This window comes from Saccopteryx bilineata, chromosome 10 (genome assembly GCF_036850765.1).
Source record: "Saccopteryx bilineata isolate mSacBil1 chromosome 10, mSacBil1_pri_phased_curated, whole genome shotgun sequence".
In the NCBI taxonomy this organism is placed as follows: domain Eukaryota; kingdom Metazoa; phylum Chordata; class Mammalia; order Chiroptera; family Emballonuridae; genus Saccopteryx; species Saccopteryx bilineata.
Window position 1 is genome coordinate 7,672,490 of NC_089499.1, and position 25,930 is coordinate 7,698,419.

General features: G+C 47.2%; 1 protein-coding gene across 1 annotated transcript in view; it reads left to right on the forward strand.

Moving 5' to 3' along the window:
- The window catches only part of SMARCC1 (SWI/SNF related, matrix associated, actin dependent regulator of chromatin subfamily c member 1), a 147,457-nt gene that overhangs the window by 109,776 nt on the left and 11,751 nt on the right, over positions 1-25,930 (forward strand). The window contains exons 25-26 of the mRNA XM_066245840.1: positions 3,061-3,195; positions 16,245-16,506. Coding sequence (XP_066101937.1) covers positions 3,061-3,195; positions 16,245-16,506 — 397 coding nt within the window. The remainder of the gene's footprint in view (positions 1-3,060; positions 3,196-16,244; positions 16,507-25,930) is intronic.

Below are 25,930 nucleotides of genomic sequence, written 5' to 3' on the forward strand. Positions count from 1 at the left end.
CCAGGCCTAGACTTTTTATTTTATTTTATTATTATTTTTTTTTTTTTTTCATTTTTCTGAAGCTGGAAACAGGGAGAGACAGTCAGACAGACTCCCGCATGCGCCCGACCGGGATCCACCCGGCACGCCCACCAGGGGCGACGCTCTGCCCATCCTGGGCGTCACCATGTTGCGACCAGAGCCACTCTAGCGCCTGAGGCAGAGGCCACAGAGCCATCCCCAGCGCCCGGGCCATCTTTGCTCCAATGGAGCCTTGGCTGTGGGAGGGGAAGAGAGAGACAGAGAGGAAAGCGCGGCGGAGGGGTGGAGAAGCAAATGGGCGCTTCTCCTGTGTGCCCTGGCCGGGAATCGAACCCGGGTCCTCCGCACGCTAGGCCGACGCTCTACCGCTGAGCCAACCGGCCAGGGCCGACTTTTTATTTTTTTATTTTTATTTATTTTTGAAGTGTTTGTTTTATTGATTTTAGAGAGACAGGAACATCAATCTGTTCCTATATGTGCCATGACCAGGAACTGAACCAGCAACATTTGTGCCTCTGGACAACACTCTGACCAGCTGAGCTATTTGTCTGGAGTGAAGAGGAGACTTTTTTTTTTTTTTTTTTTTTACAGAGACAGAGTCAGAGAGAGGGATAGATAGGAACAGACAGACAGAAATGGAGAGAGATGAGACGCATCAATCATTAGTTTTTCATTGATTGCTTTCTCATATGTGCCTTGACCGTGGGCCTTCAGCCAACCAAGTAACCCCTTGTTGGAGCCAGCGACCCTGGGTCCAAGCTGGTGAGCTTTTGCTCAAACCATTTGAACCTGCGCTCCAGCTGGTGACCTCGGGGTCTCGAACCTGGGTCCTGGGCAGCCCAGTCAAACACTCTATTCACTGCGCCCCGCCTGGTCAGACAAGAGGAGACTTTTTAATTAATACCTCCTTGTAAATTTTTTTTTTAATTACGTAAGAAGTGGGGAGGCGGTGAGACAGACTCCTGCATGCGTCCTGGCTGGGATCCACCTGGCAAGCCCCCTACCTGGGCCGGTCTGCCCATCTGGGGCTGCTGCTTTTGTTGCTCAGCAACCAAGTTATTTTAGAGCCTGAGGGGATGCTGTGAAGCCATCCTCAGCACCCTGGGCCAAATTTCTCAAAGCATTTGAGCCATGGCTGTGGGAGGAAAAGGGGGGTTAGGGGGGAAAGGGAGGGGTGGAGAAGTATATGGTTGCTTTTTCTGTGTGCCCTGACCTGGTATTGAACCCAGGACTTTTATACACTGGGCCGATGCTTTACCACTGAGCCAACCGGCCAGGGCCCCTTGTGAAGTTTTTTTCTTTTTCTTTTTTTTAAAGATTTTAGTTTCGGATTTTAGAGAGAGAAGAAAGTGGTGGGTGGGGTAAGGAGCAGGAAGCATCAACTCGTTGCTTCTCTTATGTGCGTTGACTGGGCAAACCTAGGGTTTGAACCGGCGACCTCAGCATTCCAGATGTATGCTTTATCCACTGCACCACCACTGGTCAGGTGTAAATTTTCAATTTTATGCCATGTGGGTAAATTTCTTACTCATAAATTGTATAACACTATACATTGATAGCAGGCTTGGAGTCATGTAATATTCACTTAAACTGTTGGTGTCATTGATGTAACTCAAAGAGTTGAGGGAGGCAGACATATTAATAGCTGTAGATTCATTCACAAAACCTGTTTATCATCACCTTTTGCTTGCACTTATGAATGTAGCTACAGATGCGTCTGTGGTATAAGACTGTATTTCTCTTTTTCAACTATAAAAGAGTGAAAAGTAAGATTCTTTTTTTTTTCCTGTATTTTTCTGAAGCCGGAAACGGGGAGAGACAGTCAGACAGACTCCCGCATGCGCCCAACCGGGATCCACCCGGCTCGCCCACCAGGGGGCAATGCTCTGCCCCTCCGGGACGTTGCTCTGTTGCGACCAGAGCCACTCTAGCGCCTGGGGTAGAGGCCGAGGAGCCATCCCCAGCGCTGGGGCCATCTTTGCTCCAGTGGAGCCTTGGCTGCGGGAGGGGAAGAGAGAGAGAGGAAGGAGAGGGGGAGGGGTGGAGAAGCAGATGGGTGCTTCTCCTGTGTGCCCTGGCCGGTAATCGAACCCAGGACTTCTGCACGCCAGGCCGACGCTCTACCACTGAGCCATCCGGCCAGGGAGATTCTTTTTTAAATGTTTATCAGTTTTGCTCCCAAAAGCGTGTATTTAAATCCTCCTGATTATAGCTCCGGCTAGATTCTGTAAGAAACACATATGGATTAGACCAGCACTCCATTACTTCTCAAAACCTTGTGTAGAGGCAAGATAAACACAGAAATATAGCAGATATAATACAAGTGAATGCAAAGTGGTGTTGGGAAGTTGCTGGTACGAGCCTTGGATGGTATCTGGAAAAGATGGGCTCGATCCCTTGCCCGGAACCAGGGCCTTGGCCAAATAGGGGATCCTCATTCTCTGTGGGTGACGTGTGTCTTCCTCTGTGTGGCTGAGTTGGCAAGAAGCTTCAGTTGGACTCATCATCAGTTCTGTGGTGGGCAAATGGGACCTTCTTCTGGAGTAACTGCCTGCCACACTGTATTTGTTGTTCCTGCCCTGGAACCTCTCCTCAAACCTGGGGTGCAGTTTTGTTCACCCCTCCTCTCTGTACACGTTTCACTCTGAGTTTGTAAGGAGGGAAGGCTAATGGGGGGGAGAGTGTTGGGTGCGTGTGGGAAGTAAGGGGGTAGAAAATGGGGAAGTGCCCAGGCCACCTGCGTGCTTCTCCTTGTCCATGAGTCTTTGCAATGGGCTCTTTGAAGGGGGAGGAGTTCGCCACAGGATGGGACTCCTTTAATTCATTGAAAGGGCTTATTTATACCTATAAGGACCAGAAACTTGGGGACAGTTGCTATTTTAAATTGAAATAAATGTTTGGTAGAAACATACAAAAAGGGACATTTAGGGCAACAGTCTTAATTACATAATCCCCACTTTGAATAGCAACTTTGACATTTTGGGGTGTTTTTTTTTTTTAACAAATATTTAAATAATTTGTATGATCTTTTGTGCTCAGCACCTGGCTGCCGTGGAAGAGAGAAAGATCAAGTCTCTGGTCGCTCTCCTGGTTGAGACACAGATGAAGAAACTAGAGATCAAACTCCGGCATTTTGAGGAGCTGGAAACGATCATGGACAGAGAGAAAGAGGCTGTAAGTAAGGGGTTTCTAATGGCTTTTGACCTTTGAACTCTGACCACCTTTCATAATGCAAGTTAGATAAAGTAAGTGGCTACTCTTTTGATTTCTGTGGCTGTGTTCTGTCCTCTGTCGTGTTTGCTTTTCCCTTTCTGAAGGATTATCAGGCAGTGGTGTTAAATAAAAGAAGCTCCTCACATTCTAAACTAATCGTCTAAACACCAGCTCCTCAGACCTCAGCTTTCCGGATACATGATGGCATCAAGTCCTCCCGCTTAGACTTGCTTTCTTACCTGCCTGCTCTCTGATTCAAGGCTTTTCTTGATTTCCTGTCTTCTTTAGCCTGAACACCAGAAAGGAGGAGCTTCTTGCATCTTGAACTAGGTGCTGCATTTCTGTGAGCCTTTTGCCAGACCCTGCTCGGACCAGCACTGGCTCAGTCGCCCCCCCCTCTGGAGCGAACGGGAAGGGCAGGTAGAATGGCCATGCTGAACCCGAGGCAACATCCTCTGAAGTGACACCATTGCTAGTGGATGTGGCCCAAACAGGACCAAGGGAATTATGGAGAAGGCCAAATATGAGGAAGGAAGCCAAAAACAAGAAAAAGAAATGGTGACCAGGAAACATTTGGTATCTTGGGAATTTATGGAAAAACAGATGAGGTTTTTGGAGGGGAAAAAAATTTTTTTTTAAATGAATTGACTAGAAAAGGAAACAGTGACTTTCTAAGTAATGGACTAAATAGGATTTAATTAAGACTATTTCTGATTATTTTGACTTTTTTTTTTTCTTTCGGAGAGAGATAGGAAGGGAGAGATATGAGAAGTGTCAACTTGTAGTAGAGGCAGTTTAGTTGTTTATTGATTGCTTCTTCATATGTGCCTTGACCAGGGTGGGGGCTCCAGCTGAGCCAGTGACCCCTTACTTAAGCCAGTAACCTAGGGCTCAAGCCATCAACCATCGGATCATGTCAGTAAGCCTATACTCAAGCTGGCGGCCTTGAGGCTGTGAATCTGGGACCTCTGAGTTGCAGGTTGATGCTCTTTCCACTGCACCACCACCAGTCAGGCTATTTTGACTTTTTTATCTGCATACGAGATGCTGGTATCTCTAAATAGTAGAATCTTAAGATCAGAAGAGTTTTAATATTATGGAACTGTTTATATTTGTTAAGCTGTTTCTTAGTAGTCAGTCCAAGCGAAGTCCTGGTAAATTCTATATGATGAGTAGCCTGGTAACTATCAGAATGGCCCATTTTTATTTTTGTCCTAAGACCAGTTCTGCCATTTAAACAGGCATTCTAGGCTGGCCTGTGGTGGCGCAGTGGATAAATGCTGACCTGGGACGCTGAGGTCGCCGATTCGAAACCCTGGGCTTGCCCAGTCAGGCACATACTATAAGAAACCAATGAACAGCTAGAGTGAAGCAACTATGAGTTAATACTTCTCGCTCCCCAGATCCCTATCTCTTTTCTCTGCAACATCAATAAATAAAATCTTTAAAAGAAATAAAAATAAACAGGCATTCTGACCCTGTGAAGGCAGGGAGGCTGCTTCAGTAACTCCTGCCAAGGCCCAAACCCTCCTAGACCCAGTTTCCTGCCCTTGGAGGCACCCTTACGTCATGGGTCCTCCACCATGGGAGCTGCCGGCCTCCCATCTCGTCTCCATCACCCTCTGGGCACTAGCCATGCCATACCAGGGGCAGGCTTCGTCATGGCCTGTCTTTGTGCCACCTGTGTGCCCTGCTGGCAAGGCCCTTCCCCACCCTGTGCCTCGCTCCTCTGTCCCTCCACCCTGCATCTGTGAGTGACATGCCCTCCACACTGGCTGCCATGGCAGCCTCACAGAGCACTTACTGTATTGTAATTGCTAATGCATGTGTCTGCCTCCCATTCCAGAGGGGGACTCAGGACAGAATTAATCAAGTGTCTTTGTAAACACAGAACTGGCACGTCATAGGCCTGTTTCACTGTCTACTGAATGAACGTTTGCCAGCATCAGAGTCAAAACTGGGAAACTGGAAAAATCCCCTGGGGGGACCTCATTTAGTTGAGTGGGGAATACAGTTAAGAAAACAAATGACAATACAGTATGTTCAGCTCCTATGGGAACAGAAAGGAGGATTGCCTGGAAGAGGGGGATTGGAGAAATTTCCTAGTGTGAGCTGGAGTTTGGAGAATGAGTGTTGAGTGTCTAACCCTAATAAGCTCCCCTTTGTCATTTCATAGATTCTTTTTTTATTTTAAGTGCGGAACGAGAAGGCAGAGACAGGCACCCTGACCAGGATCTACCCAACAAGCTCTCAATGGGACAATGCTCTGTCCATCTGGGGCCGCTGCTCCATTGCTTGACAACTGAGCCATTCCAGCACCTGAGGCGAGGCTATGGAGCCGTCCTCAGTGCCCGGGGCCAGTTTGCTCAAACAGTTTGAGCCATGGCTGCAGGAGGGGAAGAGAGAGGGAGAGAAGGGGGGTAAAGAAGCAAATGGTCGCCTCTCCTGTGTCTCTCACCAGGAATTGAACTCGGGACTTGCACATACCGGGCCAACACTCCACTGCTGAGCCAACCAGCCAGGGTCCCACAGATTTTTTTTAGGGGACTTGAGATCACGGGGCTGTCATACAGTGGATAGTGATTGGGTAGTTCCCACTGACAGCCAGATGCCATGCTATCATCATGAAACAGAATGCTGTGTGAGCCTAGCAGATTGGCATGACCTGACCCGCCACTTAAAGAGCAAGAGATCATCAGGGGGCTCTTTTCTTAGCTCGACCTCACTTTCTCTTTAGAGGATGAACTTGTGGATCGCCCAGCCTTTTAACCGTCCCGATGGACCTGCCACCTGGAATAGCAGAGCCCAGCCCCTTCCCAGTTCTCTAATTCCCAGACACATGGTGATGGTGGAGTGGCTCCACTTCTCTTGACCCTTCAAAAATTGCCTTATGCTGTGGATTTTGAATAATTATTTATCTTCAATTATATCACTCCACTGTGTTTTCTTACTTGAATCTACTTTTTATGTTAAGTTCACGTCAGAGCCTGTAAAACATTTTACAGGATTGTCTGAATAAAGGAGCACATTCTCCTATCTACTGTACGAGGTTGCTCTGTGCAGATCCTTTGGTGGTTGCCTGCCTTTTCTTCTTTTCTGTATTTTTCTGAAGTTGGAAATGGGGATGCAGACAGACAGACAGACTCCCACATGCGCCCAACCGGGGTCCACCCGGCATGCCCACCAGAGGGCGTTGCTCCTTTGTGGCTGGAGCCATTCTAGCTTCTGAGGCAGAGGCCATGGAGCCATCCTCAGCTCCCAGGCCAACTTTGCTCCAGTGGAGCCTTGGCTGCGGGAGGAGAAGAGAGAGACAGAGAGGAAGGAGAGGGGGAAGGGTAGGGAAACAGATGAGCGCTTCTGTGTGCCCTGACTGGCAAACGAACCTGGGACTTCCATATGCCTGTCTGACACTCTACTGCTGAGCCAACCGGCCAGGGCCACCTGCCTTTTCTTGATCAGCATTTGGGGCAGGAACATTCTTTGTGCAGGACAGTCCCTAGCCACTGGATGTCAGTAGTACATCTGTGTTCATTATCTGTTTCTGTGTAGAAAACTGTCCCAAAACTTAGGGACTGAACACAGAAACAGTATCTCACATGGTTTCTGAGGGTCGGGATTCTGAGAGCAGCTTAGCTGGATGGTTCCGGCTCAGGGTTGTCATGAATTTGTACTCTTCTTAGATTCAGCTGGGCTGGAGGGCATACCTTTAAGCTTTTTTATGTGGCTGTTGGCAGGAGGCCTCTGCAGTTCCTTGCTGCGTCAGCCTCTCCCTAGTGCTGCTCTTGAAAAGGCTTCCCCTGGAGCAAGTGAAGAGCAGGAGCGTGTCAGAGGCCTGGGATGGCAGCCACGGTATCACTCATTTTCCAATTACAGTTGACATTCAGTATTAGATTAGTTTCAGGTGTACATCTGAGTGGTTAGACATTTGTATGACTTATGAAGTGACACCCCCCATAAGTCTAGTACCTACCTGTCACCATACATAGTTATCACAGTATTATTGACTGTATTTATTATCACAGTGTCTCTTATAACCTAAACTTGGAAGTCACATGCCCTCACTTCTGTGTTCTTTTGGTCACACAGACCATCCCTGGATCTGAGGTTGATTGGGGGCATAGACAGGCTTCAGTGGGGAAGGGATAAGTACTAGGAAGCTGCTTTTCTGCCGGCGACGTCCACACAGGACTGTTGGGAGTATTCAGTGGCAGAGGAATGGCATGTGCCTGGCACACATACATGTTCAGTAAAGACGTACATGCCCCTTTCTGCAAACCAGTGATAATAGCTGCAGAGGAAGTTCTTAGTATTTGTAAGCCTTTGTTGGCTTCATGAGCATTTATTGGGCCAGTCACTGTGCTAAACCACTTGATTTGGATTTTCTCATTATATCTCTGAAACAGTATAAGAAAGCTGTCAGCAAGAAAGTGGTGGTTGCTTCAGATCTGCTGGGACAGGAATCCAGCAGTGATGCTGGGTGGGCATGTAAGACCATTTATTTTTCGGCCCCTCTGCATATGAAGAAATCAGATGAAGCGTGGATGGCTGCTTTATGTACCTCAGATGATACAGTTCACAAATGACAGGGCCAGGTCTTAACCCTGTGTTTGTTCGGCTCTGTGTTTGACTCTAGAACTTTATAAAGCATTGAGCCATTTTTATTTTATTTTAACTTTGAGACTGTGAGATATGCAAGGTTTTACTATGACTTTATCGTGGACAGTGATCAGGCCAGTGAGGAGCAAGTCCTCCGCCCCATGGCACAGTGCTCTCTGCCCACTACCCTGCCCCAGCTCGCCATATGCTATGCTCCTCATCTTTGCCTAGCAAGCAGGAGCTTCAGGGCATACTGTTTTGAGTTAAATAATTGGTTTGCTTATATAGCATTAGATTTTTAAAATCTTTTCTTGGCCTCGGCCAGGTTGCTCAGTCGGCTAGAGTGTCGTCCCAAAACACCAAGGTTGCAGGTTTGATCCTGTTCAGGACACGTACGGGAAGCAGCCAATGAATGCACAACTAAGTGGAACAACAAATGAATGCCCATCTCTCCCTCCCTCCCTCTCTCTCTTTCTCTCTCTCTCTCTCCTCCCCTCCCTCCCTCCTTCTCCCCCTCTCTTCCTCTCTCTTTCTCCTTCCCTCTCTCCTCTCCGTCCCTCCTTCTCCTCCCTCCTTTCTTCTCTCTTCTTCTCTCTCCTCTCCCCCTTTCCCTCTTCCTTCTCTTCTTCTTTCCTTCCTCAATCTATCTAAAATCAATAAAAATATCTTTTCACCCTGGCCAGATAGCTCAGTTGGTTAGAGCAGTGGTCCCCAACCCCTGGGCCGCAGACTGGTACCGGTCCGTGAGTCATTTGGTACCGGTCCGCAGAGGAAGAATAAATAACTTACATTATTTCCATTTTATTTATATTTAAGTTTGAACGATGTTTTATTTTTTAAAAATGACCAGATTCCCTCTGTTACATCCGTCGAAGACTCACTCTTGATGTTGTCTCAGTCACGTGATGCATTTACCGTCCCACCCTAAAGGCCGGTCCGTGAAAATATTTTCTGACATTAAACCGGTCCATGGCCCAAAAAAGGTTGGGGACCACTGGGTCAGAGCACCACCCTGGAGCTCAGAGGTTGCCAGTTTGATCCCCAGTCAGGGCACACACAGAGACATCGGTGTTCCTGTCTCTCTCTCTCTCTCTCTCTCTCTCTCTCTCCCCCCCCCCTCCTCCCTTTCTCACTGAAATCAATAAATAAAGATTTAAAAATACAAATGAAAAAAATCCTTATTTAGACTTTAAGAATCAGATATGGTTCTTAAGAATTAATATTCTTCAGAATCAAATATGAAATTGCTTTTTTCCTAATGACCTAAAAACAGATATCCTCTTGAGTGTTAAGTAGTAATTAAGAATAAGGATGTAAAATTTTTAATCTTTTGAAGATATTATGATTGCAGCTATAATTAGCTCAGTAGCAATTACAGCCCTCATAAAGCCCCAGTGTTGGAGGCCATTACGGAGCCTACAGAGTCTGTCAAGGAAATGACATGATGAATAGGGTTGACTCCACTTCAGGTGACAGTGCTGAGCTGGCACTGAGTTCGCGACTTCGAGGGTCTGCCCCACTGAGCAGGCCTCAGTGCCAGGCCAACCACACATGTCGGTCAGGGGAGCAGCGTTCAGGCGTGGGCTTGGGGGGAAGGGTGGCACCAGGAGAGACACGCGGGGCCAGGCCCTGCCGAATGCGTTCCTGTTTGCATTAAAAACCAACAGTTCTGAGGTCAGTAAGAATGGATCTGTGAGCTGATCTGGTTTATAGCTTCTGGACTAAATGTTCTCTGAATCTCTGAGCGTCATTTGTGTGTAAAAAGTGTACACCTTCAGAAAAGAGACGTTTAGGAAGCTCAAAGCTGTGGGAAACCTGGACCCTGTCTTCAGGGAGGTTGGGCGGGGAGTGGGGGTAAGACATTGACACGGAGGCTGAACACTGAGGCGACAGGACGGTGGAAGTGGAGAGGGGAGGAGACCATGGTGAGCTCTGGTTACCAAGGAAAGCTTTCTGGTGGAGGAGGGACTGAGCTGAGCTCTAAGAAAGGCCCGAATCCAGAAATGTGGAGAGAATGGCATGATTGCTGAAGAGAAAACAGTCACCATGTTTAGAGCCGATCGATGGCTTTTGCGACATAGGTGATGGATAAGGTTTATTTGTTCATTTGGCAAATGTTGATTGAGCACGTGCTTTGTCTAGGCCTGTGGATACTGGGAATAGAATCGCGAATAAAACCCAACAAAACTCTTTGCCTTAGTAAAGCTTAAATAATTAACGATGTTAGAAGCTGTTACATGCCCTGACTGGATAGCTCAGTTGGTTAGAGCGTCATCCTAAAGTACAGAGGTTGCCGATTCATTCAGTCTCTAGTCAGGGCACATACAGAAACAGATTGGTGTTCACGTCTCGCTCTCTCTCTCTCTCTTCCTTCTTCTCTCTGTAAAAATCAATAAAGTAAACATTAAAAAAATTTTTTTAAATAAGCTGTTTCATGCTATGTATGTGTATGCATTCATATATTCTGTGTGTCCATCCCCATTTGTTACAGAGGAGGGGAGAACGGGAGGGATTTCACTTTTAAGTGTTGACATCGAGTTAGACCTGTTGAGAAGCTCACAGACTGTTGGGCTCGTGCTTAGCACCAGAAGCAGCTGCGCAGAGGCTCTGAGGCTGGTGACTGACGTGTTTGGGAACTAAGGTGTAAGTGGGTGGGCTGGAGCGGAAACGTAGGAGGAGGTGAGAGGCAGAGTATGGTGAGGAATCCCAGAGGCTCCTGTGAGCCGCCCAGAGGCCTTTCATTGTCCTCTATTTCAAAGGTGGAGCAGTTGCAGGGCCTGCTATGCAGTGAGTGAACATGTGGACGATATACAGAGGCCTGGCATGGTCTTCCTTATTGCTTAGCAGGGCTCCTCCCTCTGCTGTGGTGTAGAGAATAAATGACAAAGTGACAAGTTAGAAAAGGGAGACTGGTGAGTTGCTTTTAGGGTAATTCACAGGGAATGATGGTGGCTTGTTCCAGAATGACAGCTGGAAGTGAAGAGAAATGATCGAGTTGTGGATAGATTTTAAAGGTATTGCTAATAGTGCCCCATCACACATAGTGTAGGTCTAGAGAAGTTCATTGCACTTTATGACAAATTTAAGAAGAACAAAATCCAAGAAGTGAATTTTATACTACCCCAGGAAAATTGTATTTAACTTTGTTTTCTGCATAGAAACACATCTCTGTGCTGCCTCTCGTGTAATTTAACCTATTGTTAGACATGCACCATCACCTTATGGGTAGTTTTATTTGAGATTAAGAAGGCTGTACCCAGAGCAGATTTGGCTCTGAATAAAAAGGGGGGGAAAGTGCATGGCTTCAGGAAGCAAGCAGACTGAGCTGAGGACAGAGCGACCAGTCATAGCAGCGGTGCCCCTCCCCCCAGGGTCTGGAAGCACACAGGGGGGCAGTAAGTGCGGTTGTGTTGTTTCCCCCAGTGTAAGGAATGGATGTGTCTGTTTTGGACCTGGTTCTTTTGTGGAGGTCTGGTCACTGACATGAAACATTTCAACAGAAGGTGTGATTGTTTACTTTTGTTCTAAGGCCGAGTCATGGAGGCTTCAGGTCTCAGTGGATACATCAGCCCTTGACAGTGTGGTTGGACTTTGCGGCCCCCCCTTCTTTTACTCCTGCCCTCCTCTGCCTGGGGAAGAGCTTTGTGTGAACTTCAGCTGCGCTTACAGCTGTGTCTGTGTTTGGTGTTGTGGTGCAGAAGAGTGCTCTGTTGTGCTGGGTTCCGCTTGGACTGGGTATGGGAGTGAGGGGAGAGGAGGTTGTCTGAATGCCACGGCGGATGCACCTTCGAGCAGGGCTACAGGCAGCACTGTGTGCAGGGCCCAGAGCCGGGAGAGCGTGAACAGACCCATTCATGCCCGGTGTGGGGGGGGGGGTTATTCAGTTTAACTGTTGGGATTTTATCCACAGCCCTAGGAAATGGCACAGGGAGAGAATCAATTGATTCTCTGTGGCTTGTAACTTGGGCAGTTTCCAGCATTTTGTTTTTTGGTTACCAAAATAGTATATGTGGTGAAAATTTTTTTGAAATTATAAAGAAATGAATAAATTACAAAGTCTCTCCTGGACTCAGTTTTATTCTTAGGAACAATCAGTGTTTTTAATTTGGTATTTTCCAGAACATTTTCAGTATGTATATAACATGTTTATACCTGGGCACGAATTTTTTAAATATAATTGGAATTATGTTACGTATTGTTTCAACTTGAGTGGTTTTTTTTATTTCGTGTATTTTGGAAATAACTGTACATCAGAAATAATACTTCAATGACTGACCTTATACACACCTTCCATTTTCTAGGCTGGATTTCCAGGTGTTGCATCACTGGGTAATTGGTAAGGGCATTTGACATGTGTTCAGTGTTGTAACCCTCCTCAGAAATTCCCAGTTTACTTTCCTCCTGATTGCCACAGCAGTGAGCGTAGTCCAGTCTTCAGTTGGATTCAACACGGGTGAGGTGTCCACAAAAGACAGGTGATTTTTTTTGCATAAGGCCAGGATGTGCCCATAGCTGCTGCCTGTGCCTGGGAGCAGAGCTGGTCCTCCGGGAGCCAGCAGGTGGCCTGCTCTCTGGACATCACTCTTGCGTGCAGGACCCCCTCATCCCGTGTCGGAGCTGAACGCTTAACCTGGGTTCTCTCTCAGAGCGGGAGGTGTGTGTGTGTGGGGGTGTTTAGTCACTCATCCTTATTATTTCTTCTGATTACTTTTAATTAACTTCTGTTTTGAAAAGACAAAAGAAAACTCATGAAAAAAAATAGTATAATTAAGGTTAATTTGTAGGCAAGGAAAATTGGGCAATATTTCCCTCAAGGTTAATACCTTGATACTAAGAGCATCTCCTAAAGAAAGGCTGGTTTAGTTACAAACAAACAAAAAACCCCACTAAGATAGGGATGCAGAGACTAAAATTTTTCTTCAGAGGCACAAAATACTCCTCCAGTATCAGTGCAGCATCCTTATAAAGCAAATCTTGGCCTAAATTCCACAGTTCTTACATAACTGCAGGACTTGAGCCAAGCTGTCCAGACCAGTAGTAGCTCAACAAGAACATAGGCAGGAGGTCCTTTTTTTGGAAGCTTCTTAAAAGTATAACCTCAGCAAAGTCCTAAGTTTCCTAGAAAGAATGGTGAGAAGAAAGCAGAGCCCAGGACCTGTAGTCAGAATCCTCACGTCCCTCTTGTCGCACTGCATCTTACTGGTGGTGGCGCACCGACTAGTGTTCTTGCCGGGCTGGGCTTCCACAGGCTTCTCTTGCTAGTCACATCTTGCAGCTTCCTTCTGATCCTGCAAACGGAGGGAAATTAGGGCCAGGCTTTTCCCTCTTGGGGTCACCCTCTCTGGAAAAAGAAGAGTCCACACCAGCCGGTTAGGACCATGTTAGCACCCTGTCCACTCCCTCCTGGTAACTCTCAACCACTCACAAAATCATTTATTTCAGAAGCCTCACCATCTGTCCTCATGTCTCCTCCCCTCACCTGGTTGTGCGACCCACACCGTGTCTGTGGCCTGTCATCCTGCACCTTCCCATTCCTGCACATTCCCTGCTTGCTGCTCCCGATGACCAGTGATGCTTCTCTCAGTTACTTCGCTAACAGCCGGGTTCTTAGGCTGATTCTCGTGCATATTCCATCTAGTTTAGCTAATGATAGTACAGTACACAGTATTTATCTGTAGAACTGGCTGCTCCTGAAAGCTAAAATGTTATATATCTCTTTAAAACCTATTAAGTGCCTTGCCTGACCTGTGGTGGCACAGTGGATAAAGCATCGATCTGGAACACTGAGGTCGCTGGTTTAAAACCCCAGGCTCACCTGGTCAAGGCACAAGTGGGAGTTGATGCTTCCTGCTCCTCCCCCCTTCTCTCTCTCAGTCTCTCTCCTCTCTAAAATGAATAAATAAAATCTTAAAAAAAAATAAAACCTATTAAGTGCCTTAGAATAGTGCTGAGCAAACAGAAAAGTAGTGTGAGCCATATATGTAATTTAAAATTTTTCAGTAGCCACATTAAAAATCCTAGTATGTAGCCTGACCAGGTGGTGACGCAGTGGATAGAGCATTGGACTGGGATGCGGAGGATCCAGGATCAAAACCCCGAAAAAAACAAACAAACAAAAACAAAAACAAAAAAAACCCGAGGTCGCCAGCTTGAGCACTGGCTCATCTGGTTTGAGCAAAAAGCTCACCAGCTTGGACCCAAGGTCGTTGGCTTGAGCAAGGGGTTACTCGGTCTGCTGAAGGCCCACGGTCAAGGCACATATGAGAAAGCAATCAATGAACAACTAAGGTGTCGCAAGGAAAAACTGATGATTGATGCTTCTCATCTCTCTCTGTTCCTGTCTGTTTGACTCTCTGTCCCTGTAAAAAATAAAAATTAAAAAAATCCTAGTAGGTACAAAATACTATTTCAACATGTAATCAAAAATTAGATTTTTTTATACTGAGTCTTTAAAATTCAGTGTTCATTTTACCCTTCCTGCACATCTCATCCAGATCAGCCACACAGCAGTTGCTCAGGAGCCATTTGTGGCTGGTGGCTGCTGTGCTGGGCAGCACACCTCCGGAAAATGCCTCCTGGTGATTTGGCTCTTGCTGTTGAAAACAGTGGGCTGGAACATTATTGAAAAGAAGTAGATCTATTAACCTTCCTTATGATCCTTATGCTATTTACTTCTAGTAATCTGGATTTTTACCATTACTATTAATTTTTTTAACTGGAAAGAAGGGAGATAGATTTCTACATGCGCCCTGACTGGGATCCAGTGTCAACCCCTGTCTGGGGCTGATGCTTGAATCAACAGAGCTATCTTCAGTGCCTAGAGCCAATGCTCAGACCAATCAAGCCACTGGCCGAGAGAGGGAGGGGAAGAGAAGCAGATCCTCACTTCTCCTGTGTGCCCTGACTGGGAATCGAACCTGAGATGTCCACATGCCAGATCAGTTGGCTCCATCCACTGAGCCAACCAGCCAGGGCCTAGAAATCTGAAATTTTTATTTTTATTTTTTTTCAAGTTGGCTTTCTTTTTTATCCCGGAATTAAATTAATTTTGATAACCTTTCATTCTCTGTACTACTGTCAGGCATATGGTTTCTGAATTTCCTGGCACATTTAATAACTTTTTTCTCTATTTTAATTTGGGTTTCAGAAAGATTATCTTGAATATTGAAATGCTTATGTTCTTCAAATGAAAATGAATGCAAATTTTTATTTAGATATTCTAAAACATACCGTGACTGTGTCGCCCAGTATAAATTCGGGTACTTGAAAGCTAAGACTTACAGTGACCCTGCCAGTGTTCCACGTGGAAAATGTGCGTCTCTGCAGCTCAGGCCGAATCCACACATTGAGAAGATTTGACTCTGGTGTCACGTTCTAAAATAGTACCCAGAAGCTCACGTCCAGAAGAGAACACTGGGAAGGTTGGGGGACTTGAACTAGTGTCTGAGAGACTATTAAAAGGACGGAACAGGAGGGGTTTCTTTTACCTGGGGAGGATTAAAGCAGGTATGGAAACTTTTTAAATACCTGAAGGCCTACCAGAGAAGATTACACGTGTCCTGGGTGGACCTAGAGCACAGCGGCCTCCTGGGTAAAGGCTTAAAGAAAGGCAGGCCTGCCTGACCAGGCGGTGGCGCAGTGGATAGAGCGTCAGACTGGGATGCAGAGGACCCAGGTTCGAGACCCCGAGGTCACCAGCTTGAGCGTGGGCTCATATGGTTTGAGCAAAACCTAACAGCTTGAACCCAAGGTCGCTGGCTCCAGCAAGGGATTACTCGGTCTGCAGAAGGCCCACGGTCAAGGCACATATGAGAAATCAATCAATGAACAACTAAGGTATTGCAACGCACAATGAAAAACTAATGATTGATACTTCTCATCTCTCTCCATTCCTGTCTGTCCCTGTGTATCCCTCTCTCTGACTCACTCTCTTTCTCTGTAAAAAATAAATTAAAAAAATTAAAAAAAAGAAAGGCAGGCCTGGCCTGACCTGTGGTGGCGCAGTGGATAAAGCGTCGACCTGGAAATGCTGAGGTCGCCGGTTCGAAACCCTGGGCTTGCCTGGTCAAGGCACATATGGGAGTTGATGCTTCCTGCTCCTCCCCCCTTCTCTCTCTCTCTCTTCTTTCTAAAATGAATAAAAAATAAAAACAACAACAACAACAAAAAACTTGCTTTAAAAAAAAAAAAAAAAAAAGGCAGGCCTGTGCTCACCACAGAGAAGACCTGTAGCCCAGCGACAGGTGTCCAAGTAGCAATAATGCTTTTTCTCTTACTGTAGCTGTTGCAGGAGGGGAGGTGACTGTGTGACTGTCGTGATGAACAGGGAATTCAGGGATCAGGTAGATGTCCTGTGTGTCACCCATTCCCATGAGCCTCTCCTGGTGTCATTTCTCTTCTTCTTTTCTTACCAGTTAGAACAACAGAGGCAGCAGTTGCTTACAGAACGCCAGAACTTCCACATGGAGCAGCTGAAATATGCAGAACTGCGAGCCCGCCAGCAAATGGAGCAGCAGCAGCACGGGCAGAACCCTCCACAAGGACACCAGCACTCAGGAGGGCCCGGCCTGGCGCCTCTGGGAGCAGCTGGGCACCCCGGCCTGATGCCTCACCAGCAGCCCCCACCCTATCCTCTGATGCAGCACCAGATGCCACCGCCCCACCCCCCTCAGCCAGGTGAGAAGAGCCGCTGCCTGTACACGAGGCTAGTTGGTCCTCGGTGGCTGACCACACCAGTGGTGACTTCACTAGGGCTGTTTAAAACGTCTCGTGTCATTCAGGAAATTGTAGACAAGAGAGATCTGGTTTTGTAGGCATCGCCGTGATAAGTCCTGCCATGTTCTCCTTCTGGAGTCCTCTTGGCATGATGCCTTGCTCCAGGTCAGTCGGCCCCTCAGTGTGCGATATATCCCAGAGTGCCTTGAAAGTGCTCCCTTGGATTGTGTCTACCTTTTTTTTTTAAAGACATCTTCAAAGATAGACACATATACAAAGAACAGTATAATGAACTCTCTGACCCAGCTTCCATAACCATCACCTTCCTGCTGTTTGAAACTCTTTGTTATGGACCGGTTCACCTCTAGACAAAGGGAGAATGGTATAATAATCCCCCAGTACCTATTGCACAGGTTCAAAATCATCTCTGTTTTAGGTGTTCCTCCTCCCTTTGGGTGACAGAGACTTCAAAATGTATCTCTAGCCTGACCAGTCGGTGGCGCAGTGGATAGAGCGTCAGACTGGGATGCTGAGGACCCAGGTTCGAGACCCCAAGGTTGCCAGCTTGAGCGCGGGCTCATCTGGTTTGAGCAAAAGCTCACTAGCTTGGACGCAAGGTCGCTGGCTCGAGCAAGGGGTTACTCGGTCTGCTGAAGGCCCACAGTCAGGGCACATATGAGAAAGCATTCAATGTACAACTAAGGTGTCGCAATACGCAATGAAAAACTAACGATTGATGCTTCTCATCTCTCCGTTCCTATCTGTCTGTCCCTGTCTATCCCTCTGACTCTCTCTCTCTGTCTCTGTTTTTAAAAAAATGTATCTCTAACCAATGAACTTCTTACTCTTTAACATAACCTACTATCATCACCCCCAAGAAAAGTAATCCAAGTTCCTGATACCATTAGTTAAATGTCTTTGCTGCATTTGTTTGAATCAGTATTCAAATAAGAGTCCAATGTTGCATTTGCTGGTGGTTCCCTTAAATCTATTTTAATGTGGTAACACTTCCCCCTTCTTTTTTTTTTCCTTTTTAATGTCATCCATATGTTTGAAGAAGCCAGAGTTTCCACCCGTGGCTGTGCCCAGTTGTATATTCGAGGTGCATGGTGCCACCGCCCCTGGCCTGCCTCTTCTTTCTCACACAGGAAACCAGAGTGTGCTCAAGTTATTTCAGCGGGCTCACGTTCACTTCTGAGGGCTGGCATTTTTTCTGGAGTGTCATTTGACTCTGAGGGACATTAAGATTGGATGGTGGTTCTGGTGTTGCTGGGCTGAGCCATCCATGACAAAGTTCTCTGTCAGACTTCACCTAGGGTTTCACCTGCCATTGAGTGAGAATGCTTCCTAGACTGGTTATTCTTCAGGAATTGCAACATCGTGAGCTGTCTAAATTTATTGTTCCTTCTGCACTTACTTAATTTTTTTTGAATTTATTAGCAGTGATTCTTTTAGTTAAAAAATAGACAAGGCCCTGGCCGGTTGGCTCAGCGGTAGAGCGTCGGCCTGGTGTGCGGGGGGACCCGGGTTCGATTCCCAGCCAGGGCACATAGGAGAAGCGCCCATTTGCTTCTCCACCCCCCCCCCCCTTCCTCTCTGTCTCTCTCTTCCCCTCCCGCAGCCGAGGCTCCATTGGAGCAGAGATGGCCCGGGGCGCTGGGGATGGTTCCTTGGCCTCTGCTCCAGGCGCTAGAGTGGCTCTGCTCGCGGCAGAGCGACGCCCCGGGAGGGGCAGAGCATCGCTCCCTGGTGGGCAGAACGTAGCCCCTGGTGGGCGTGCCGGGTGGATCCTGGTCAGGCGCATGCGGGAGTCTGTCTGACTGTCTCTCCCCGTTTCCAGCTTCAGAAAAATACAAAAAAAAAAAAAAATAGACAAAAAGCTTTCTTTGTCGATCATTAAGTGATCCTGGAAGTCAGTCCTGCAGGACAGGCTGGAGAAACGCACCAGCCTTTTCCTTTATTTGAATAGTTTACACCCTCTCTTACCCACAATTCAAAGATGACCGGTAACGCATTTTTCCCTGTTGCGTGTGAATGGTTTTAGTGTTATGAATTTTTGTATGTTTTACTTAGGTCTGTCTGTTACAGGCTTTAGTCTTTTTGCTGCTCAGATCGTCCTGTCTGAGGACAATTTATTTTAGCTTATGGGAGTGCTTTCAAGTTGGCAACTCTTCGCATTTTAACCACCTTGAAAGTTGAACTCAGAATTCTTTCAAACTTAACTGTCAACATCATTAAAACTAAAATGTACTTTTAATGCCACCTGTTTTCTCCTCCACATATTTTCTCTTAGAGGGCAATCTGTGTGGATATGTTGTGTACTGCTCTAGTGACCGTCAGTCCTGAGTGACGTGCTAAGGACTGCTTTCCAGGGCGGGGTGCAGTTTTCAGCCCAAAGCATGTAGAGAGGAGCTCAGATAACAGTAGGGAGACCCTCAGAAGCCTGAAACAGTCCCAACGTGACTAATGTCAGTTGGCATGATCTCCTCAAATGGCAGATTTTCTAAGTATTCTCATAGAAATAATCAGGTATGTTTGCCCTAGGAAGCCACAACTGATAAAAATCACGATCTGACAACTTGTACTGTCAACATGGATCTTTAATTCACAACCCAAAACATGTTTTAGATACTCGTTTTTAATGACTGTACTTAAAAATGGGGCTAGGTTGACTTTGGCAAGCGTTCATTTTCACACACACACACACACACACACAAAACTATTCAATTGCAGTTGTGTCATTTCTTGCTGTCATTAGATTTGCCGCTTGATCTAAATGGTGTTGGTAGGTGTAGAGCTAGAAGTCGGCCAGCCTCACAACACAAAACTCGCTTCCTCCATCTTTCTCTCTGCTTGAGCGGATTTTAAAATCCCTGTCTGAGATCTTATTTTCTTCAAAGTTAAGCCTTCAAAAGATATGAATACCTAACAGAGTGAAGATCATAAACTGACTTTTCAAAAGCAGTAGTTATTTTTAAAATTTAGTTCCTAAAAGTATTGGGATAAATGTTTAAGAGGAAGTCTACTGTAGCTACGTGATATTTGGTTTCCAGTGGTAGACCGGCATCCTCCGCAGTAACGGTCTGCAGAGAAGCCCTGAGCTCCAGTGTGTGCGCTTAGCTTATAAAGGATGCGTGGAGAGCTGCTTCTGCTTTTCCCCTTAAAGCAGTGGTCCCCAACCCCCGGGCCGCAGACCTATACTGGTCCATGGGCCATTTGGTACCAGTCCGCAGAGAAAGAATAAATAACTTACATTATTTTCGTTTTACTTATATTTAAGTCTGAACGATGTTTTATTTTTAAAAAATGACCAGATTCCCTCTGTTACATCCGTCTAAGACTCACTCTTGTCGCTTGTCTCGGTCACGTGATACATTTATTCGTCCCACCTTAAAAGCCGGTCCGTGAAAATATTTTCTGACATTAAACCGGTCCGTGGTCCAAAAAAGGTTGGGGACTACTGCCCTAAAGGATGTCCTGTTGAGAAGAGGTGCTTGCAGACGGGCTCACACCCATGTGCCACTTTATTCTCATTGTCTTCACTTTACAGTCAAGGAGCTGGTGTGTGGCCAGGCCACACATGGTGCTGCATAGTGGGGCCAGGGTTAAACCGGCTCCGTCTGATTCCACAGTGGTCTCAGTGCTGCCCCCATGGCAGAGGACTGAGACTCAGATCCAACATCTCTCAGGATGCCGATGCCAAAAAAGTAGAGTTCATAAAAATGGCCTTTAGGCCCTGGCCGGTTGGCTCAGTGGTAGAGCGTCAGCCTGGCATGTGGGAGTCCTGGGTTCGATTCCCAGCCAGGGTACACAGGAGAAGCGCCCATCTGCTTCTCCACTCCTCCCCCTCTCCTTCCTCTCTGTCTCTCTCTTCCCCTCCCGCAGCCGAGGCTCCATTGGAACAAAGTTGGCCCGGGCGCTGAGAATGGCTCCATGGCCTCTGCCTCAGGCACTAGAATGGCTCTGGTTGCAACAGAGCAACGCCCCAGATGGGCAGAGCATCGCCCCCTGGTGGGCATGCCAGATGGATCCTGGTCGGGCGCATGCGGGAGTCTGTCTGACTGCCTCCCTATTTCCAACTTCCGAAAAATATACACACAAAAAAATGGCCTTTAGAGTAGAAATAGGTCGTTTTTCTTGTTACTTTCTCATAGAAATTGGCTTAAATGAACTCGTAAAGGATCATTTTATGTATGAGAGCAAAAATCTGATGAGATATTCTCTTATAAATTTTTATTGAAATATAATGTACATATGGAAAACTATGAGTCATATGTAATGTAGATTGTGAAGGTTTTTGTTGTTGTTTTTTGTTTTTTGGAGAGAGGCAGGGAGAGAGAGACAGGAACGTCAGGCTGCTCCTGTATGCACCCTGACTGGGGATTGAACCAGCAACCTCTGTGCTCCAGGCGATGCTCCAACCAACCGGCCAGGATTTAATTTTTATTGATTTTTAGAAAGACAGATAGAGGAAGAGAGGCGAGGGGAAGGGAAACATTTTTTATTCCACTCAGTCTCACATTCTTTGGTTGCTTCCTGTCTCTTCCCTGACCGGGGATCAAACCCGCAACCTTGTTTCAGGACGAGGCTCTTCACCGACTGAGCTGACCGGCCAGGGCCTGGAGACCCAGCATATTCCTCAGTCTCCTCCCTCCCAAGGGTAATGATACCTGTCCTGATTTCTAACGGCACAGACTTGCTGGGCTGGTCGTGAATGTTCTCTGGGTGGAATCCCCCAGTGAGTTTGTCTCTCCTTCTACGGGAGTGAGGTGCATCCACATTGTTGTGAGTGCTGTTCCCCTGGGGGGCTCCAGCACAAGTCACGCGCTCATCTCTCGATGGGTTGGAGTCCCAGAGAGTAAGTGCTGCTGTGATGCGTGTCGCTGCTTGTCTTCAGCACAGGTGCACGTTGTGTGCGCCCTGAGCGGGGCATGTGGTGTGCATCTAGCATGGGCCACAGGGTCTGCACATGTTCCCGTTAGCAGATGCTGCTGCAGTGTTCCCAGAGTGGTCCTGCCGGTTTACATTCCCAAAGCTCCAGCAGCTCAAGGTAGTCATTTTCATAATTGCCCCTTCTGTGGGTTGCTTTGGAGTTTGAGTATAAAATTAAATTGAGTGTGTTAGTAAAATTAACAATAATAAATTAAGGCCCTGGCTGGTTGGCTCAGCGGTAGAGCGTCGGCCTAGCATGTGGAAGACCCAGGTTCGATTCCCGGCCAGGGCACACAGGAGAAGCGCCCATTTGCTTCTCCACCCCTCCGCCGCGCTTTCCTCTCTGTCTCTCTTTTCCCCTCCCGCAGCCAAGGCTCCATTGGAGCAAAGATGGCCCGGGCGCTGGGAATGGCTCTGTGGCCTCTGCCTCAGGCGCTAGAGTGGCTCTGGTCGCAACATGGCGACACCCAGGATGGGCAGAGCATCGCCCCCTGGTGGGCAGAGCGTCGCCCCATGGTGGGCGTGCTGGGTGGATCCCGGTCGGGTGCATGCGGGAGTCTGTCTGTCTCTCCCTGTTTCCAGCTTCAGAAAAATGAAAAAAAAATAAATAAATAAATTAAACCCTTAATTAGTTGAAAGTTGCCTTAATAATCAGTTCAGTCTTGCCAGTTCAGTGAAAGCTGGTTGTAACGGGTGAATCTGGCATATGTGTTCTAGAGACCAGCTAAAGGGGCAGGTGAGGAGCTCGGCACTGTCTGGGGTGGAGACCAGCCTGTGTCTCCTGGTTGCCATGGGTTTAAGTCAAGAACTATGAGCGTGGTCCTTCCTGCAAATGTTTTCTAAGTTCTAGAAAAGTTAGCAGGCCACAGCATCTGTTAGGAGCTGAGGGTAATTATCCAGGTCAGTTGGCTAGCTTTGGTATTTGGCCAGACTTCATGGTGTGTGAAGGGGGAGGAAGTCAGCTTCTGAAAACCAGCAAGGTTGGGGAAGTGATGAGAAGGTCAAGGCAGATTTATCACTTGAGAGGTTCGTTTGTCCAGCTTTCTGAGTAAAATTCTTAGAGTTTAGATAATTATGTAGATACATAACTGTTTCTCCACAAAACGCCATCAGTTTGTAGTAGGGCCCCTTAAAATAGCAGCTCTGTGGGTGACTCTGCCGGTCCGTCAGACTGGTATGGGCGTGGGCACCAGAGTGGCCAGTATAAACTGACACCTGCATACAGAGCGCTTAGTCTGCACCTCTCTGGTCCTCCCCCCGCCACCACCTCTTTAACTCATTGGATGCTTAGGATTTTGTACTGAGTACTGTTTGTGTGCTGCTCTCTCTATTCTTCGGCTCTTGTATCATCTGGACCTTCTCCTAACTCACATGAGAACTCCAGCCTTTTCTGGGTTTTGCCCCTATTTCTTATGAAGTGTCCAAAGTTGATTTGTTTCTACCAACAAAAAGGCAGAGGAAGTACCTACGGTAGCGTGTTTCTGGTGTATGTTTGGCAAATAAAAACTGGAGGTGGCCTCAGCCCTCTTTCTTCCACCCATAGGTTTGGCCATCTTCAGTGAGCACCCAGCCCTGCATGTCGTCTTGCCACTTAAATTGTAAAGCAGTGTGATTTCATGGAGTGATTCCTAAATCAAAGCCTTACTAGTTCTCGTTGTAGGACTGCCATTCCAGATGGCACAAAATAAAAGGTCATGCGTAATAGCATGGTTGCTATTCTTGAGCACATGCATAGTACCCCTTGACCACACCCTGGGCCACAGTGTCCATGACAGCACATGGGGAACCAAGAAGCAGGGTGGCCTGGGTAGAGGCTGCTGCCTCCTGAGGTGCCCTTGAGTGTGCTGCCTGCTCGAGAGAGGAGGGTGCCCCTGACTGCTAGGCATCTCCTTTAATGTACGGTGGTCAGGCCTCCGGGGGCCTTGGCACCTATTTAAAGTAACATTGCGTATCAGTGGGTTCAGTTAAAAGGAAAAATCCGTGTGTAAGTGCAGCACGAGCTCTGCCCTCCCTCCCCGGGCATTTGTAGTAAAAGACACACTCTGGAGCGGTTGTGCCCGAGGACCTGCAGGGAGCCACCGCGTTAGGAAGCCTTTGTGTGTGTCTGTGTGTGAAAGTAGGGGGAAAGGACATACTGCTTTAAATATCTTTATTGTTTCCTTATTAGTATATTAATATGTAAGAATTTTTAGAAGTACCTTTAAAAATCAGAATAAGAATTGATCTGATTTGATGGAAATTCAGTCATGGTAGAGATGATGTCCTACTGGACATTTTGCATCAGTTAATAAAATATTGGTTGTTCAAGCCATTTAACCAGGCATTAGGCACTTGGCTTTTAAGCCCCCAAGTTGGACCCACTTCCACAACCCTAAGCCATGGGAAAGAGCGCTCAGGAAAGGATTCCAGCCAGCCCTCACGTCGTGCCAGCCCGCGTAGACCCGGCCCACACTGAAGACAGAGGGCTCTCATCCCAGCAGCCAGGCTTTTCTTATCGCGGTGCCTTTGGCCGCGTGTGCCTGACGCGGTAAGCGGTTGCCAAGGCCCTCTCGCCCTTTCCGGAGGAGCAGGTTACCCACACAAAGAGAGCAGTGAGGGCTCAGGCCTCCACAAAGAGCGGCTGTGGCGGGCGCCCCGGAAGCCGCTGCAGGAGGGGCCCTCTCGGAGCCCACAGCCGCCAGGCCCCCCTCTCCAGGCCTTGGCCTTGACTGTGTCACTTCCGTTCTCCAGGGACTCAGCCAGGGGACGTGCTGTGGGGGGGTTGAAATGTGCTCGGCACTGGGAATTCATAGTTCCCTTCCCTCCTTTCCCACCTGCCTCTCCCATCCTAAAGAATAAAAATTAAATCCTTAAATATTCCATTAGGCATGATGGGTGTAACACTTTAGTAAAATATCTAATAAACCTGAGAGAGTATGAGGGATTTTTCTGCTAGGCTATATCTAATTTTAGCAAACCTTTCCATTTTTTAGGCTTCAGATGCCTGCTGTTTTAAAAAAAAAAAAAAAAAAAAAAAAAAAAAAGCTTCTATGTAGGTCAGACTCCCACCAGTTTATGCTTTGATACTGCTGTTGTGAAACCACAGTGCGTTCTTTCTCTCTCTCTCTCTCTCTCTCTCTCTTTCTCGGAAGAAAATACCTGAATTTCTTTAAAGTGGAAAATGCATACCTAAATGCTTTTTATTTGGTTTGATTAAGGCTTGCTCCTGTGCATTTTAAGCTCATGCAGGCCAGACATTTTCACGTTGAGTGAGAATTAATGGAAATGCCCTCAGACATTGTTATCCATTTAAAACCGGTGAGACCTACACCCTGAGCCAGAGGTTGCTGGTCCAATCCCTGGTCAGGGCACACACAGGAACAGATCGACATTTCTCTCTCTCTCTCTCTCTCAAATTAAAAAATAAATAAGTAAAAATGGTGAGACCTGTATCAGACACCAGAAAAACCACAGGGACGTTTAGATTGCAAAAGGATATAGGTCGCTTTACCAGAATTTGACTTATAGTCTCTGCAATACTTACAAATTCTACCCGATAAAAAGTTTGAGCCTTAGAAATTAGCTTTTCACCTGTGGTGGCACAGTGGATAAAGCATCAACCTGGAATGCTGAGGTCACCAGTTCAAAACCCTGGGCTTTCCTGGTCAAGGCAAGTTGATGCTTCCTGCTCGTCCCCCCTTCTCTTTCTCTCTCTCTCCTTTCTAAAAATTAATAAAGCCTTAAAAAAAAGAAATTAGCTTTCCTGAGTGGCCGGTTGGCTCAATGGTAGAGTATCGGCCCAGTCTGTGGATGTCCCAGGTTTGATTCCCAGTCAGGACACACAGGAGAAGCGACATCTGCTTCCCCATCCCTCCTCTCTCTCTTTCACTCTTGCTCTCACTCTCTCTCATACTCTCCGGCAGCCATGGCTCCATTGCTTCCAGCGAGTTGGCCCTGGGCATTGAGGATGGATCTGTGGAACCTCTGCCTCAGGCACTAAAAAGTGGGTTCTGGTCGGGGCGCAGGTGGGAGTCTATCTCTCTGTCTCCTCTCCTCTCGCTTAAAAGGAAAAAAAAAAAGAAATCAGCTTTTCCAAGGAGAGATACTCCTTTAAGGCAGGCTGATGTGAAGGAGAAGAGAATGAGGCTCAGTGTCAGACAGACCTGGGTTTGAATCTCAGCTCAGTCTTTGTTCCTTGTGACTTTGGACCAAATAATATATCCTCCCTGACACTTGGTTCCCTTAATCTTGAAATGGGGCCCTTTCTGCCACACAGTCTTCCTAACTTGGGGGATTCAGCGAGATAACCGTTGCAGCCTGGTGAATGCAGGCTGGACCCCAGACACGGTCTTGTCTCCTCCCTGTCTGTCCTCCAAACCCACTGCCCCAGCACACCAGCAGTTAGCATTGACAGCAGTGACCTCTGGATGGCACGGGGACATCGCTCACTCTTCGTGCTCCTTGCTTCCCTGAG